General features: G+C 36.4%; 1 protein-coding gene across 1 annotated transcript; it reads right to left on the bottom strand.

Moving 5' to 3' along the window:
- Positions 1-1,434: 1,434 nt before the first annotated feature.
- On the bottom strand, positions 1,435-14,856 carry LOC134537664 (small ribosomal subunit protein uS2). The gene is made up of 7 exons (XM_063378351.1): positions 14,791-14,856; positions 10,122-10,284; positions 8,692-8,897; positions 7,428-7,586; positions 6,870-6,998; positions 2,789-3,046; positions 1,435-1,551 (listed from the first exon to the last, which is right to left on the bottom strand). Exons 2-7 carry the CDS (start codon positions 10,252-10,254, stop codon positions 1,468-1,470), a joined length of 969 nt encoding a protein of 322 aa, XP_063234421.1. The 5' UTR covers positions 10,255-10,284; positions 14,791-14,856; the 3' UTR covers positions 1,435-1,467.
- Between the last annotated feature and the right edge of the window lie 2,224 nt (positions 14,857-17,080).

The following is a 17,080-nucleotide window of genomic DNA, read 5'->3' as shown; positions in this document are numbered from 1 at the left end:
TGTCCCGCCCATTCCATTACGTTCGTTAGCCGAGCGGTCTAAGGCGCGCGACTTCTGTGACGTCAGCTTTCGGATTCAGCGATCGTGGGTTCTACTCCCGGCCACGCCGAAAAAAAAAATGTTTTTTTTTTTTCCCCGGTAAATTCTAATATTATATCCATACATCTAACTGCAAATGATTCGTAGAGACTTTACCATTTCTTTGTGACGTTGCAACTCCAAATAGTTATCTCAGATGGTAATAGGTAGTGTCGGTAACTCATTTCCCTATGATAATTATACATAAATAGTTTAAAAAACTAAAAAAACATGCTTTTAAAGAATATCAAACTAAAAAGTTAAAAATAAATATAGTTTAAAAAACTAAAGAAACATGCTTTTAAAGATTATCAAACTAAAAAGTAAAAAATAATTTTAAAATTAAATTTATGACAATAGTATATAAGCAATACTAGTATAAATGAGAAAAAAGCATGGGGCGCTTAATATTCAAAAAATATGGCACAAAGCGCCTCAAGCTTTTTTCTCATTTATACTAGTATTGCTTATATAATATTGTCATAAATTTAATTTTAAAATTATTTTTTACTTTTTAGTTTGATAATCTTTAAAAGCATGTTTCTTTAGTTTTTTAAACTATGCCTTCATAAAGTATTTTTCACAGATTTGTCATATCAGGTAAACTACTGTACACTGTGTATTCATTAATTTTCATTTTCATGTCGCGAACGCTCTTTGCCTTCATAAAGTACGTACATACTTTTCCAGGGTATTTGGGCAGTTTATTCTGTGTTTCATTCTCAAGCAAACACTACAAACAAGTACAGTACTGTATTTTCTGAGGAAACACTCATACTTATTCTTTTTTTAACAACATTCATGATAACCTGGCATTTTCACAATGTCGGCCACCCTTCAGTCCACATTAGGCAGAGTTTTCCGGACTAAGTGTATCAACAGATGCTAAAGATCTCAAAATTAAAGACGACTGCATTCCATCCTCAGAGTAATGGTAGTATAGAACGGTGACATCGTTCGCTCGCCGAATTCTTGAGGCATTTTGTAGCCTGCAATCAGAGCGACTGGGACCAGTGGATCAACTTTGCCACGTTTGTACATAAACCAACACCACACGTAGCTACCGGATTTGCCCCTCATGTACTCATGTTTGGTAGGTTACCCAATATACCAGGTAGTCTACAAAAGGAACCCATAGAAATCACATATAACTATGAGGATTATTTAAAAATGTTAAAGGTAAAGCTACAAGAAACCTACCAGTTAGCTAGAAGCAAATTAGTAAAGGCAAAAGAAACAAGTAAGCTAAATTATGATGAAAGTATAAATGCACATACATTCGAGCCTGGGGATAAACTTCTCTTATATGACGAGGCTGTTAGGAGAGGAAGGTCAATGGAAGAACAATGCAACATACAGGTTTGTAAGTTTCCTTTATTCGACACTCGGTTACATGCCCCAGCTGCTGGCACCTCCCCAGTCATTGGCAGCGGCAGTCGTCGTCGCTGCCGGTGCGCCCCAATCCTCGGGAGTCTGGTGGAAATAAATTAACCATATCACTTTCCAGAATCCTACATGTAATGGAGTCGAAAATGAACTTTTACCATGCACACCCAAACTTATTAGTGGAAGTTTTCTCCTTGTTTTAAAATTAATTCACTTCTACTTCACATTCAGTTTAACTTACATTTAGGCATCAAATGTTCTATTGTATCAAACTTCCATCACAACATTTCACCACAAAATCTTTCTAGGTAGTTACATATTATGTTTTTATGCAGTGTTCTGCCAAATGTACATCCCAGATTTCTGGACAAGAAAAAATTTAAGTGACACAAGAGGGGAATGGAAATTGAAAATGTACACCTTACTTACCCTAAGACTAGACAAAAGATTTTTATCAAGCTTACAAGCATAAACAGGCTTAAATTATTATATGTTTAGAAATAAAAGCAACTTTTCATGTTATAAAATATGTATATTTTGCTATTTAAAATGTTCACTGCGACTATAAAAGTTAAGTTTTTCACGTTTTTAGGCCTACCATGATTGTTACGTGATGTAAATAGCGGGATGGATTCAATTTTTGAGACGTAATTCGCGTGAAAGTATTGGATTGGATTAAATGGGAACTAAACGGGACCTGAAGAATATAGTGCAAATAACGGGAAAACGTAAATAACGGTTACCACGTAAATAAGGGGTTTCGCTGTATTTCAGTTAACCAGGGAAGTTCTTAAAAAGGAAGTTATACAGTAATATTTAATATAGAAATTATGTTCCGATAATCAAGCTACAGTTGGAGAAAGGCTTTTCATTCAGTACGTCTAGCTCAGCAGAATAGTGCCAATTTTTTTTTACATCTACTACAGTCAGTCTCATGCTTAAATTGCAGTAGAGCAAATGTGCCCTCTGTTGCCAGATTGCAACTACCCAGCTTAATATCAAAATTATTTTGTAAACCATCAATGACTTAAATATAATTTTATTTTATGGGGGTTAATTTTTTTAACACCAAAATACAGTGTCTTCTGTCAGTATTATTACAGTTATAATCATTCGAAAAGAAGGTTGTGTTTTTTAAAAACAAAACTGGTTTTTTTTCCAAACCCTGGTCTCAGATACATTTAAAACAAAATGTTCGATACATTAAAAGGTTGCGCATAAATAGTTTTGTGCTCCACGGCGTACATCTGGCAACAGAGCACCGTGGCAGGAATCGTGCCTTGGGAGAGGGAGAGAGTAACAGGTGTCGGAAAGGTGGAGGTACCTGGGCAGACCAGTCCTCGGAAGCGTTGTAGGCGGGGGCGGCCGCCACGGGGGCGGCGGCCGGCCTCGCCAAGGGGGCGGCACCCGCGGCGGGGGCCACCTCCTCCTCGGCCCAGCTGCGCACGGCGGCGGCCGGCTCCGGGGCCACGATCTCGCTGCCCCACACCTCCGTCGGCGGGGCGGCAAAGTCAGCCTCCGGCTTCAGCACCGGCGGGGGCGGGGCGACCACCTCCTTCGTCGCCTGCTCCTCCTTCTCCGCCTGGGCACACCAACACAACCCCTCATCCTCTGCTCCAGGTGGGCTTCCGCGAGTACTTTTTTTTTTATTTGAATCAAATTTTGAATTAATATAAAATTGATCTCACTAGCATTGGATATTTTTCAAATCAAATTTTAACACACGTTATATTGAAATTTACGGAGTCCAAGAAAACTTGATTCAAAAGACAGAAAAATGAAAAAAAGAAGTATTATACGGAACCATAATACAGCTGCGTAAAATGAAAGAAAATTAAAAATATATATACACAGTAGAATCTCGTTATGAAGTACATCAATAAAGCCTCAACTTTTGTACTTAGTAATGAAAGTACTTTTATTCTGAAAGTCTATATATTTACCTTTAAAACGTAGTACTTTTGAATTTTTAAAAATAAAGTAGTAGGGGGATCAAATGTTACATTAGATTGGAAGCAAATATTTATAAAACAACAAGAATTTAAAAAAAAAAATAACTGAACTTAATACAGTAGCCTAAATTCTAGGCCTACATATACAAAATTTATATCTGTCGAACACCAAATGACAAATGGATTAAACTATTTTGCAGATTTGTACATTTATTGGGATAGAATTCCCTTGTTATATCCTAGGAGAAGTCTCTTGCGACCAGCAGATAAAGACGACTGTTCGTACAGTTTAATAATTTTTTCGTGATCTTTTATTAATGTTGACAGTGTAGTGGGCACCTAACCAAACGAGCGTGCCACATCTGAATATTTCCTGCCCTTGTCAACTTCTTTCAAAATTTCCACTTTTACCTTCAAAGTGAACTGCTTGCGTTTCTTTTTATCTTTTTGGCCATCCATTCTGATTAAAATACGTATTCAATCAACAATATTGTTTGCCTCGCGCCACATCATTCATAGATAACCATAGTGCCACACAATAAAAATTAATCATAATAATACATTTATATTAAAGAACCCCTACGCAACACAGTAACAATTATGTAAAAATTTTCCTGATAACTGGTAAAGAATGGTCATTGTATTGAAAGGTAGGATAATTTTTTAATGTTAAAGTGAAATATTTTTACATTGTTTACATTGGTGTTTTGAGCGGGAATTAAAAATCGTACATTGAACTGAAAGATACGTTATTCTGAAGTAAGTTGTAACAGAATTTCACTGTATATATATCTGGCAACGCAACGATTGGAATTCATGCAACTGAATGAATGACGTGATGGATTAGGGTTTAATCAACGTCTACTGTCATTGAGGTGATTAGAGATGGATAAGAAGTGACCAATTGAAAACCCAATGGCTAGAGTCCAGATTTTGTGGTGTTATTTTAAGACAAATTTTGGTGTAAAGAAAAAAAGATTTCGGTGTTATATGGTTTTCTTTTTTTTGCTCAAAATACCCACGGCAAAATTTTCTTGCTTTTCTGTACGACATGCAAATTTATTACAACAAATATTAATGAACACTAAAACCTCATGATCTAATTACAATTAAGTTCATTTGCAAATTCATAAATTCAAACTTTTAAATAACTACTAAAAATTTCACGACTTAATTACAATAACATACACTACAAAATTACACAATTAAGCACTTCCAAAGTTACCATTAAGACGGTTTTATTTAAATGCTATCATAGTTAAATTTTCTGCATTTTCTGGAGTGAGACGTTGTCTTCTGTCACTAACTACCAGTGAGTACCTGGAAAATGAACGTTTTGCATCAACATTTGATGTTGGGAACCAGATTGCCCTTAAACTGGCTTGAGCAAATTCACTGTAGTCCCCTTTAAGGGAGCAAAGTACCTTTCCAACATCAATTTGGCTTGTTTCTGTCAATTAAAGTTCATCCTCAATTATTTTTTTGAAAGCAACATAGCCACAGAAGGCAAGTTATGCAGAGACTTCTGTAGGTTTGCATCTTCTATGCTAACCCTACTCACATTTCTTGGGTTGAACCGCAAATTAATGGCATTAAAGACTCTTAGACAAGGATGTCGTTTAACAGATGAGTTTTGCCTCAAACGCTTATGTTTCTCACTCGCGAAATGTTTCACAAGCGTATCGCGTCTCTCGTAGTCTAGCCTGCAGTTACAGAATTTGCACATTAAAATTTTATCACTGATATAAAATCCTTCACTGGAAAATTCTTTCGATCTGTCACTGGCAGAAACCTTAGTTTTAGGCATTATCAAAAAATTTTAATCACATAGGAAGAATTTAACCTCTCAATACGCAAAAACTTGCCGTGCTGGAAAGATCAAAACAATGGAGAATAGATGCGAATACAAACGCATACCGAATACCAACATACGTACGTGAAAATTAACACCGACATAAACATGATTTATTATTTACAATCGTTACGTTAAGCAGGGTTGATTTTATTTTCGTAGCCTACGTACTTTATTTTAAATAAACAGTAAAAGCAATGCGCTTTAGTGTGTAATATTTTAATGATTAAAAACGTAATCTTAGAAAAACATATTTTGGACGTTTGTTATTTTTGTATTTACAGAAAGTGAACGGCGGCCATTGTATCATAGTTATCAACATCTTAAATTATTATGGTACACAAGATTACCGTTTAAAGAAAATATTACGTTAATACCGAGACTTCATTTTAAAATCTATAATGAATCACCGTCGCATATAATATATATGGCTGCTAGTTACTGTAAGAAATATTTGATTGTGCTGAAGGTAGTGAATTGGCCTTACAGAATGGGAAAAAAAAACGTAAATAATCAGGATAGACGAACTTTCGTGACATATCGCGGATTTCGCACGATTTCGTTTTATTTCGTGTTTTCAAGCGGTTTTCGGTGTTATTTCGTTTTATCGCGCATTACCATATAATCGTGGCTCTACCAATGGCTCACGGGATCGTCCACATTTTCCAAAATATAAAAATCAGGGCTTGATCCTGCTGGGAATCCAACCTGGATCACTTTGATCGGTGAGTAATCAAGCCACTCATCCCCTGCGGACTCTCATGCGTGACTAGACAAAGCAGTGTTAAGTGGCACGAAAGTAAACACTGTACATAGTACCTCATGATGGATTTTGAATCACTATCATAGTGCTAACTACATAATAGCATGCAGACCCTACCTACAGTATTTAGATTTACAGATTACTTTTACAACTGTATATTACTTGAAAAAAATGTAAGCAACTAGTACTATTAAAAAAAATTAATTTAAAATTTTCTAATTATATTATTAACTTTCAGTTGCATGTGGTTTAAGACTTTAAATTCAGGATATTAAGTTGGAACATTAAAATGAAAATTATTCAAATCAACACTATTATTTTATTATTATTTTAAATATTACGTTCACTATTTCATAATATTTTTAATGTAGCTAACCTAATCAAATGTTTAAACAATTTCACAGTATTTTTAATGTACTTTACCTAACCACTCGTTAACACTGTAAACAACATTAAGTATCAAAATACCCTCTTAAGAGAATAAATGAAACACATAACAAGAAATATTTTATTTATTTATTTTTTTACCGGGCAAGAGAATGTTCCTTAGAATTAAAATAAAATTCTTTAGGGTAGATTCTATCCATAGGGTGTGTATCTAGAATACAAATTTTGAAGGAATAAAAAGAAAAAATTAACATTTAGTACAGACTTTGCACTGCTTTGGTCTTATTTTAACACAGCTATTGGTCAATTTTATTTACAGTTTTCTGGTGTATCATGCTAGAAACACCAGTGAAATGTCGCACTTACCCCGCCTCACTGAGACAAAATACATCCCAGGGTAGGTGGGCTCCGTAAGTTTTTAACAATTTTGTTGAGCCGCAGTGGCACTCACCTCTTCCGGGTCCCTGTAGAAGAACAAGTCAACGACCACGTCCCACTTGCCCTCGCGAGGGATGGATCCTCGGAAGCGGAGCACTTCGCGAGCCAGCAGCCACCACATCAGGCCAATGGAATGCGGGGCCTACAAGAACAAAACAAACTAGCTGCACATTTACCAACCCACACGTGTTTCTGCAAGTACGGTTAACATTCACGAGTCCAACAAACACTGTATTCTTAACGATTATGTAGTTTTAAATGGCTTAAAAAGTAATAATGTCTCACTCATCTAGTTCAAGCACAATAAAATATAAAATAAAATTAATGACTAAATTAATTTCTCAAGGTGGTCCTACAAGAAGCAAAAGCAGGGTGTCTACAGATACCTAGTGATATAATTCTGAACTTTTTCAGAACCTTTTAAATAAAATATTACTTAAAGTTTTTTAATCAAAGTGAGATTTTTAAATCCACGTTAATAACAAAAAAGCATAACAGTGACAATACAATAAATTCCCAGTAAAACACCGCAGTATATCGCAGGTGACCAACACACACATTAGCACCTTACCTTGTTGTTGCACGGTATGGCGACATCAACAAAGCGCAATGGCGAGTCTGTATTGCAGAATGCAATGACAGGAATGTTGACGTAAGACGCCTCCGTGATTGGCTGCTGATCTTGAGATGGGTCAGTGACAACTAGCAGACGCGGCTCTCTGAAGGCAGCCTGCAAGCAAATATGTATGCCAAAATCTCACTCGCTATTGCAGTTGTCACACCAGGTTTACTAGCAGTACCAATTTTAAATTATAAATACAATGTATAGTAAAAGTCTTGTAACAATACTTATAATTTATTGTTTTTCCACTGTTTATTATCTGCTGAAATTTGTTTGGCTTTATAAAAAAAAGCATAATTTAGTAAGTTTTTTTTACTTGCACAATTTTCCTTTGGTCATTTACCGTGTTTTACCGCATAATAGTAGCACATCTTATGCGACTTTTATGTGAGAAAAGCATTATTGTTGAAGTTGAAGTTTTTCGTTAAAACAAAACATATTGCATGGAAAGTAATTTAAATTAAAAAGCAGAGTACACAGAAGCGCACCAAACAAATTAAATTAATTAGTCATGCAACAAAAACCATTTCTTTCAACTTAAAAGGAAAACTGAAAACATGACCCAAACATGAGCCAGAACTAAAGTAGTGTATCGTACCCATTCATAACCATTGTTGTAGTACACACTAACGACAATGATAGAGTGCGAGCGTTGGATGTAATCAGCGAGCTATAGTTATTGACATTCTACTACGTGCGCACAACTAGTGTTGGCTACTTTTTTTATGCGCTGCATAGTGGTGATGATCATTTTTGTTAATTCAATAAGTAAGCTGGATTTCAACTTAAAAATACATCATTTTATATGGGAAAAGAAGTTTATGACAACATCTTACATGAGAAAAAATTAACTTACGTGTCATGGAGAAAGTGGCGGGACCAAAAAATATGACTGTACTGAATGGCAAATCATAATGTTTGGGTACATCTTAAACAAGTTTTAAATTACTTTATTTTCCCATTATAACTACCTCACTGCCTGACGGCAACTTGAAAAACCAATTGCTGTTGCACAGTGCTTTGTCCTGTTCGTATTTACTACATACACAAAGCGCTCTGAATCTAACAGCCAATCCAAAAACATCATGTAACTTTTATGCAAGCAATTTTGTTTCGAAAAATTTTTAACGGGCTAAAATAACAAAGTGACGAAACACTGAATTTTCATTTTGAAGTCCTCAGAACGGCACAACCAGCCACTGGGCAGTCGTACCTGTATCTGGTTGGTGAAAGCGCCGGGCGTGAACCTGCCGGCGATGGGAGTGGCCCCGGTGTGGGCCGCAAACTTGAGAACGGCGCGCTGGCCGTAGTTCCTGGACGAGATCACGAACACTTCCGACGGGTGCTCGATGGCGACGATGGCACGGGCCGCCAGCAGGAGCTTCTCCCACGTGCGTCGCAGGTTGATTATGTGAATTCCTGCACGGACATGACTCATTTGACACGTTTGCAATGAAAGCACCATTTTAAAATCATTTATGAAAGTTTTAATTCTTCTATTACACCTTAAGGGGCCCGCCTCGTCAGGGGTGTATGTGTGTTAGTGAGGCGGGATGATAAGTGCGACGCTCGCTCGTGCTTATAGCGCGGTGTCGCCTCTAAGCGCAAGGCTCTGAACTGACGCGCAGTCTTCTCGTCGTCACAGGAAAACTGTGAAATTTGAGCGGTGACCGTAACATTGTATGGTTGAGAAATGAAGATAAAGGTGTAATGCAAGTCCCTTAAGTGCTTTAAAGAATCTGTACCGGTTGTTTTACGCCTAAAAAATTACTCCGAAAACATGCGTTTAAGCCGTTTTAACTCTTCTAGAAATACAGTTTAAAAACATGATATAAAATTAAAAGTACTTTCCGGGCCTCAGCGAACTCTTAAATGCTTTTCGTAAACATACCCCACTGGGATATCTTGAGTAGTTTTGAAATCGCGTTGTTTTTCCTGAAGCTCTGCACACCGTCTGTGTGACCAGGTAGGCGGAACCCTTAAGAACACTGGCTCTGACCACAATGTTGGATTTTCTTGGTAATTAAGAATTATAAAAAGAAGGAATACCTATTAAGAAAGTTGGACTATATGAGTTAAAAGGTAAAAGATCAGTATTTTGTATACAAGTATATCCAATTTTCACAAGACCTGAAAAAAACTTGTTTGTATTGTGATATTCAAGTTTGTTTTTTTCACCAGGCTCTTTTGAGGTATTAAATTAAAACAGCAAGCATCATGAACCAAAAGTTCAATCTATACATGATCATTACCATCACGATCAAGGGATAAACTTGGATAATCAGGTACAGTACACAATTATTGTTAAAAAAACACAATTAGGAAAAAATTTAATTGAAAACAATTGTCCAACTTTTTATGAGGAACAGATAACATCATGGAACACATTCATAAACCAAATCTGCAAAAGTAAAATGTTAATGTATACAATCTAACATCAAAATGAGTTCAAAAAGGAAAAAGAAAACAATGAGATTGTCATTTTTAACTTTTCTTAAATAAAAATGGGGCTCTTTGAATCACATCCTAACACAGCCACTACTAGATTGGCCAGACCACTCACTACTTTACCATTCGTAACACTTTCTCATTATGTACGTTAAATAGTTATTTAACTGTCGTTGAAACTTCACTTGCACTTACCATCATTCCTGCGCTTGTAGACATACTGTTCCATTTGAAAATCCACGTTGTCTGTACCCATGTGGGTGCAAGCAGCCAACATCTTTGTGACATCATCCTCTTTCAGAGAAAGCACCTCTAATCCTCCCGACATTTTGAAGTTCTATTGATGCAACGTAAGAACCTGAAATGTTAACACATATTTCAATTGCATTCATTAAATAGGATAGAATTTTAAAAGCTTTTTTAAAAACAAAGAAAACTAACAGACAAAATTACTTCCAACACCCTAATTTTTTTACTGCAATAATAGTAGTATGTAGTTTTTCATATGTAATTTAATTTTACTAAGCAACTTTTATGTTGTGCTATTAAATCCCTTTCACTATATTCATGACCATTTAGGGCAATGTAATAGAACCACCATTGGTAACATAGTTTTCTCTTATTTCAAAATTAACAATAAACATGCACATTATTTTTTTTACAAGTTTACATGTAATCAGGATATGCCTATTTTCTTTAAGTTATTTTAAGCACTTTTTAAATTAATTTTTTATTTAATTACCTATTATAAATTACACTTTCTTTAAAAAAATTTCAAAAATTGATATAGTTAATTAACTGGCAAAACAAAAGTAAGAAAAGTTTAATGGATTAGCTCACAAAATCTTTATTTAGCTTGTAAAAGTGCTGTGGTAATCTGTTTATTGTCCACTGTTGTGAATTTCACTAGTTGTTATGGAGTAGTGGGCAAATTCTAAACATACCAGGCACAATGGCATTCGTAATTGCTGATGGGAGAGAGTTCTAAATTTATCCAATTGCTGCGGAAAATTTGTAAGAAGTGCCAGTATTTTTATCACCAACCATTAATATTTATGATAATTATCCTGCACACCATCCATTTTTCACATTTTCACTGGCTGCAAGTGATTGCAAGGTGGTCAAACCGCTGCCACAACCCTGGAGAGTAGAAGCTGGTGAGCTTCACCTATCGTCAGCAACTACCACACCAACTAGCTTGCGGTGAACACACAGCTCACCGCAGCTCACCAACCTCTCCACAGGCACTGCTCAGTGTGCCAGTTCCTTAATGGTTAGGTTGTCAACCTGGTAACTGTTCTGTATCACGTATCCAATTTATCCCATGATCCTGTAAATTTTGATCCAGTGATACATGATGCTTGCAGTTTTAATTTAGTACGTCGAAAGATCCTGCACATAAAAACTTGTCATATAACAATGAACAATGATCGTAAGTTGAATCCAACTTCAGATAATAATTTTTTATGTCCAGGATCTTTCGACATACTAAATTAAAACCGCAAGCACCATGTACCACAGGATCAAAAATGTACAGTATCATGCTATCAGGATCAAGAGATAAACTTTGATACGTGATACGGGAATTTTGCAATCAACCTCATTGTAAGTGAAGACCCATTTTCTACAATAATAATTTTTAAAAAAAATTGCTACTCTCAGTATTGTATTAGCTCACTAGCACCAAGATTCTTTGTCTCAAAAGGCATTTAAATTGGTAATTTATCAAATTTCCAATAGATAAACTTCATAAAAAAAATTATTTTACTTGTTTACTACATAAAATTATATATAAAAAAGAAATTACAAAAGACATAAATGAAATTATAATTAAGTCTTCAAAAAATTGTGTTTTTAATTTTTTTTTTTTTAACAAAAAGATAGAAGAAAAGGTCTACGACTAAGGCTGGGTTCACAATTGAAAAAATAACATTAACAGTAACAGTATGTCGAGTGCATAGGATATGAATGCCATGTCTCCTAACCTAACGATTCACAATAGCAGAAAGTTGGTCGTGTGCATGAGAGTGAGGTCGTGCACATAGGAGTGAAATGAATATATTTTATTTCGGTCGCGTACGCATGGCACAACAGCCAATGAGAGAAGAGCAGGGTGCTTTTTTGGCGGGACTAGAAATATGTATATATTTACTAACCATATTGTGGTAAGAAAATTTTGAGATAATAATAGTATTATCGTTATTTTGAAAGTTAATATGTTTATTTACTAACACTGCTAACAGATGTCGCATAGTTCGCGAAGCTGAAATTAACAGTAAGAATTCAATTGTGAACCGATTTCGCAGTTCGCACAGGTCGTGTGCATGGCTTGCTATGCACTCGCTTATTTTTTTTAATTGTGAACCCAACTTAATAGTGGTAATTAGGTTTCATCAGCCTAATTCAAAATGTTTCAAGAATAATTTTCCTCAATAATTTAATCCTTTGTAATTCGAACTGGATTCTGAAAAACTAGGCTATGAAGTTGGAAAGGGCTAAGAAAAATGACAGATAGATGATTCAATGAGTGAATTAAAGCATAACATCTCATCAACATTTGGGAAAGGTGTGATGATTTGTGAAAAAACATTGATAGAATAAATTCTCTGGGGAAACAGGAGTATGCAGAGAAAACACACTTCATGCTTGGTTACCTAATTGAGACAACAGTGGGTTTGACCCACTCAAAAATAAAACCCAATAATGTAAAAAAAATTCTTGAACGAAAAATAAAGCTAGTTAATAAAGTTCAAAAAGCTACAAAAATGCTGTTTTTCGTATAGCAAGCAGACCAGTGTGAAGTACACCCACCTGTGCTGGCAGTGGCGTAGCCAGGATTTGTGTATGGGGGGGTGTTAAGAAGCATGCCACCCCTCCACCCCCCGTATTTAAGCGGGGGGTCCGGGGGTCCTCCCCCGGAAAAATTTGGATTTTAAGGTGTAAAATAGTGCCATTTTAGCAGTTTTCGGTACATAAATTTAAATATAGTAATGTTAAAATTTTTATTAATTTTAATACGAAATTGGTTGAGTGATGAATAAGAAATTAATTAAATATTTGGTGCTAAGGGGGGGGTTTGAACCCCTAAAACCCCCCCCTGGCTACGCCCCTGTGTGCTGGTAGAATTTATTTATTTAAATTAATATAAACATAATGCCATATATAAAATATATAGTCAACCTCTACTTTCGCTCCATAAAGTAAAACAACAGTAATTTAAAAACAGGCTTTGTGAGATAATATGTAGATTAGTAGCCGCATATAACCACGATTACCACACTGTTCAGAAAAGGGTAATGCACTCATTTTTGGTCATGACCAGGCGAGTGGGTAGAAGGGTCAAGTATAAATCTCAATAATGGTAAACAGTGTGTATTTAATCTCAGAATGAAATGTAGGGGGAAAATGTGACATCACTTAAGTGACATTATTGCAACAGTGTGAAAATAATAGTTTTGGCACGAGCAGGAGTGAAGTGGTAATATTTGAATAAAATTGTAACAAAAAAGTGAAATGGTTTACCTCCTTGTTTAATTAAATATACAGGAAGTATTAAGCATATATTAAGACATTAGTTGATTATGTGTGATATTGAGTGTAACCGTCACACAAAAATACAAACTTTTGAGTTTCTTTATTCTATCAATTTAATGATAGTATGAGACGTGAGGTTGCAATTGTAGTTGCGACTAAGTGAACGGAAGTATTGTATTGCACAAAATTAAACTAATTTAATCATGGAATAACTAATATTTTCAGTGTAAAATTATTATATACAATAAAAATATTGATATATGAATAATAATGTCATACAGCCAAGAAAGTAAAGTGTTATTTTAAGGATTATTAAATGTTTTGGTGATTATGTTGTAGTGATTTGTGTTAATTTTGTTTGCTGTATTAGATGAGAGGTGTGCTGTTTTCACTTTAGCGGTGAATTTTTTTTCCTATGGTAGGTCATGTACACTCAAAGTAATACCAACAAGCAAAATGTTTGATGAGGGCAGAACAGCTAAATAATTTTTTTTATAAATTTGCATTGTGATATGTATGGATATTATGTCACCAGTGATATGTATGGATATTATGTCATTGTGATATGTATGGATATTGTCATTGTGATATGTATGGATATTATGTCACCCACAACGAGGTGGTTAAGTGATTAAGACTTAAGCCTAGTCCAAATACCTCGTCCTCGGACCGTAGTCCGCGGACAGCTAACTGCTGATTGGGGCACGTGACCCTCTGACATCACGTCCCCGTGTCCCAAGATCATTCGCAAACTTAACACAAGAAATGTTTCTTGAAGCGCGTGAATGTTTCCCGTACTAAACCCCCATATTCCCGCGCTTGATCCGTAAAAATGTAAGGATGACGTCAACAATGATTAAATTGTGGTATCGCGATGTATGCAGATTCCCGTGCGAGGACAAAAAGAATTCGTTGGCTAACGAAAATGAGTGAGATTAATGTAGGGAGAGCTCCGTGCTATTAAAAGTGTAAGCTTAGTTGCCAGTTTTAAATACAATATAAATCTTAAAAGTTAAATGATGTTAAATCTTGCCCAAAAGATAAGTAAATGAAAGCACAATTAACTTGCAAAAATTTCTACTATATACAAGAGACAAAACGAGCATATACAATAATATAATTATAAATAAAGCTATTTAGAAAGAATAACCAAACACGTGGCGGCTACGCGAATTTTTTTAAGTAACGTAAATATGTTTCGTTCAAACATCATGTTAAAACCTAGTAATTGGTGCACTTAAACTAATTTTAATAAATGTTTAAAAAGGACAACAGTAGATCAGGGATTCTAATAAGATAATTTGAACCAAATCATAATAATAACTCCTACCTTCGCAACGCCACTGGGAGAAATGAAAGACGGAAATAAACAGAAAAGCATAGAACCACATTTTGAATAGAGTATGTTAACAAAGAATAGGAAAGTATTAAAATATGCCTGAAAAAACTAACATAACAAATAACACAATGATTAATTAAAAACATCTATGGACTGAATACAGTTTGTAAAAAAAATTCTATATAGGGATTGTAACTTTGTGTAACCGTGGCAGGGTACCAGAAATGGTAAAGTGGTGTATCTTAGGGAAACAACAGATGCAACTGAAACCTTTCTGGGGTTTCTACTAATGAGCCCGAGTGGTAAATCCCAAAGGTCGGTCTCAACTTGATGAGCCCATTGGCGCATGGAATGTAGTTCAGTATGCTGTAGGTAGGGCCAGGTGCACCCGGGCCTAAACATCCCCTGGGCTTTGGCATGGGGTGGCTGGGGAAAAGACCGATACAACTTCGAGGTCCTACAGTGCGCAATGGTAATGACAATTAACGTAAGCATAGACCCACAAAAATTGATAGTAGTATAGGATAATCCCACATTGTGAATGGATCCCTGCTGAGGTTTCCTACAGCAGCCCAGGATCAAATTGGGTAGGTCTGGCACTTGGTGGTGGTATTCCGATCGCTTGGAGCAGAATCTAACAGCTATATTCCAAGAAATTCGGGTAAGGTAATGAATAATCACAACCTTGTTGAGATACTACTGTAATTTAACTGTATCCAAACACAAACCCTGTTAGATAACAATGAAGAAACCTTTTTTAATAAACTGTGCCCTGCACAAGGCTGAAAATTGATTTCAATGCATTCTAGCGGACGTTTGGCAACCATCGATACATTTGCTATCCTAAATATTTTACAGATAGCAGCACTATCATGCAAATTAAATTGTGTAATTTTAATTTTCTGAAGACCTTTAAAAGTTATGATTATTTCTTATTATGACCATTTAAGTATACAAAATGTATTCCAGAATAGTTTCGTTATCATAAAGTTTAATTTGGCACTGCAATATGCCTGGTGATCGTATAAATAAATATATAAGAGTAAATGGCACCAGATGTGATTCAGCCATCTGAACGAAATCAACGAAAATGTGAGCTCTGCGCATGCACATAATCTATGTTAAATGACAGCAACAGATAGGACACAAAATTGGTTGTCTCAAATTAAGGGACTGTCCGTGTCCTATCGAGCACTAGAAATAATGTTGGAGTACAGGTGATGTGTAGCATATTCAAAACCTAAACCCTTATTTTTGTGTGGTTTCCCTAGCCCGATGATGAGTCGATGCAGTGAGCAGTTACACAGCTCCAGTTACCCTTTCGATCCCATCGCTCTGCGTAGCGCCACTGTCGGGGGGTCTCTCATCCTCTCTGCTGATGTCGCATTTCCCTTCACTCACGAAACTCTCCGAACTCTCGGAACTCGCTCGGAACTGTCACGGCACTCTCACGGAAGCCGGCATCGTTGATTAAGTACCTGTGGAGCTCTTCTCGAACCAGTGGCGTAGCTAAGGTGACTGGCGCCTCTGGCCAGAACTGAAAATGGCGCCCCCTCTTGGATTAAAAGAGAGTGAGGGGAGGGTTCAGTAATGCGAAACCGTCGCGGCGACCCCCCCCCCCCCTCCTCTGCTCCGGCACCCATGGAGGGGGCCATCCCTGCCACCTGCTTGCTATGCCACTGTCTCGAACCGACGAGAGCAGCAGTTTCGAGTCGCGTCATCCTGGGTTGACCTGGACGTCCAAAACATCGAGAATGAAGGCACTTATTCATTCCCTCCATGCAGTGGCCTCTGTAAGCCCGTAATTCCCAGGCTGCTAAGGGTGATAATAGCCCGAGATGGGACGATGTGAGATGAGCGAAGGGGGAGAGGTGTAGCGAGGACCCTCGTAATCGGGCTAGGCACGTGTGGCATGCCTTATGTCAATGGATGGTGCATTACTTTAGTGGCCATGTGTGGCTGCCAACCCATTCTGAACCTGGCATACTGGTCTGGTCTCTCGCTTTCATAACAATACTTTATTCTCTCCAATTAATTTTGTCTTTTTTTTCAGCTTTTAAAAATGTTAACCGCATACTCAATGAATGCAATAGGCTGTGGTTTCTTTGGGGGTTGTTTTGGGAAAATAACTTTAAGGAGCATGTCTAGTTGTAAAATCTGCCCTTCTCCCAAAAATGAGGTAGCAGGTTTACTGCACTTCTTTAGTAAAAAAAAAAAAAGTTACAATGTTTTTGAATAAATATAATGTTTACTTTATTCGATGACTCTCTTTGACCATTTA

The sequence above is a fragment of the Bacillus rossius genome, chromosome 12 (assembly GCF_032445375.1).
Source record: "Bacillus rossius redtenbacheri isolate Brsri chromosome 12, Brsri_v3, whole genome shotgun sequence".
Taxonomy (NCBI): Eukaryota; Metazoa; Arthropoda; class Insecta; order Phasmatodea; family Bacillidae; genus Bacillus; species Bacillus rossius.
Note: the sequence above shows the minus strand (reverse complement) of the source record. Positions and strands in the feature narration are given on the sequence as shown.

What these genes read in the sequence shown, in the direction of transcription:
- LOC134537664 (XM_063378351.1), bottom strand. Translation starts at nt 10,254, where the DNA reads ATGTCGGGAGGATTAGAGGTGCTTTCTCTGAAAGAGGATGATGTCACA. An exon ending in CTACAAGCGCAGGAATGATG is followed by an intron (nt 8,898 to 10,121) that starts GTAAGTGCAAGT and finishes ATGTCCGTGCAG; the next exon opens with GAATTCACATAATCAACCTG. An exon ending in TCTACAGGGACCCGGAAGAG is followed by an intron (nt 3,047 to 6,869) that starts GTGAGTGCCACT and finishes TGGTGTGCCCAG; the next exon opens with GCGGAGAAGGAGGAGCAGGC.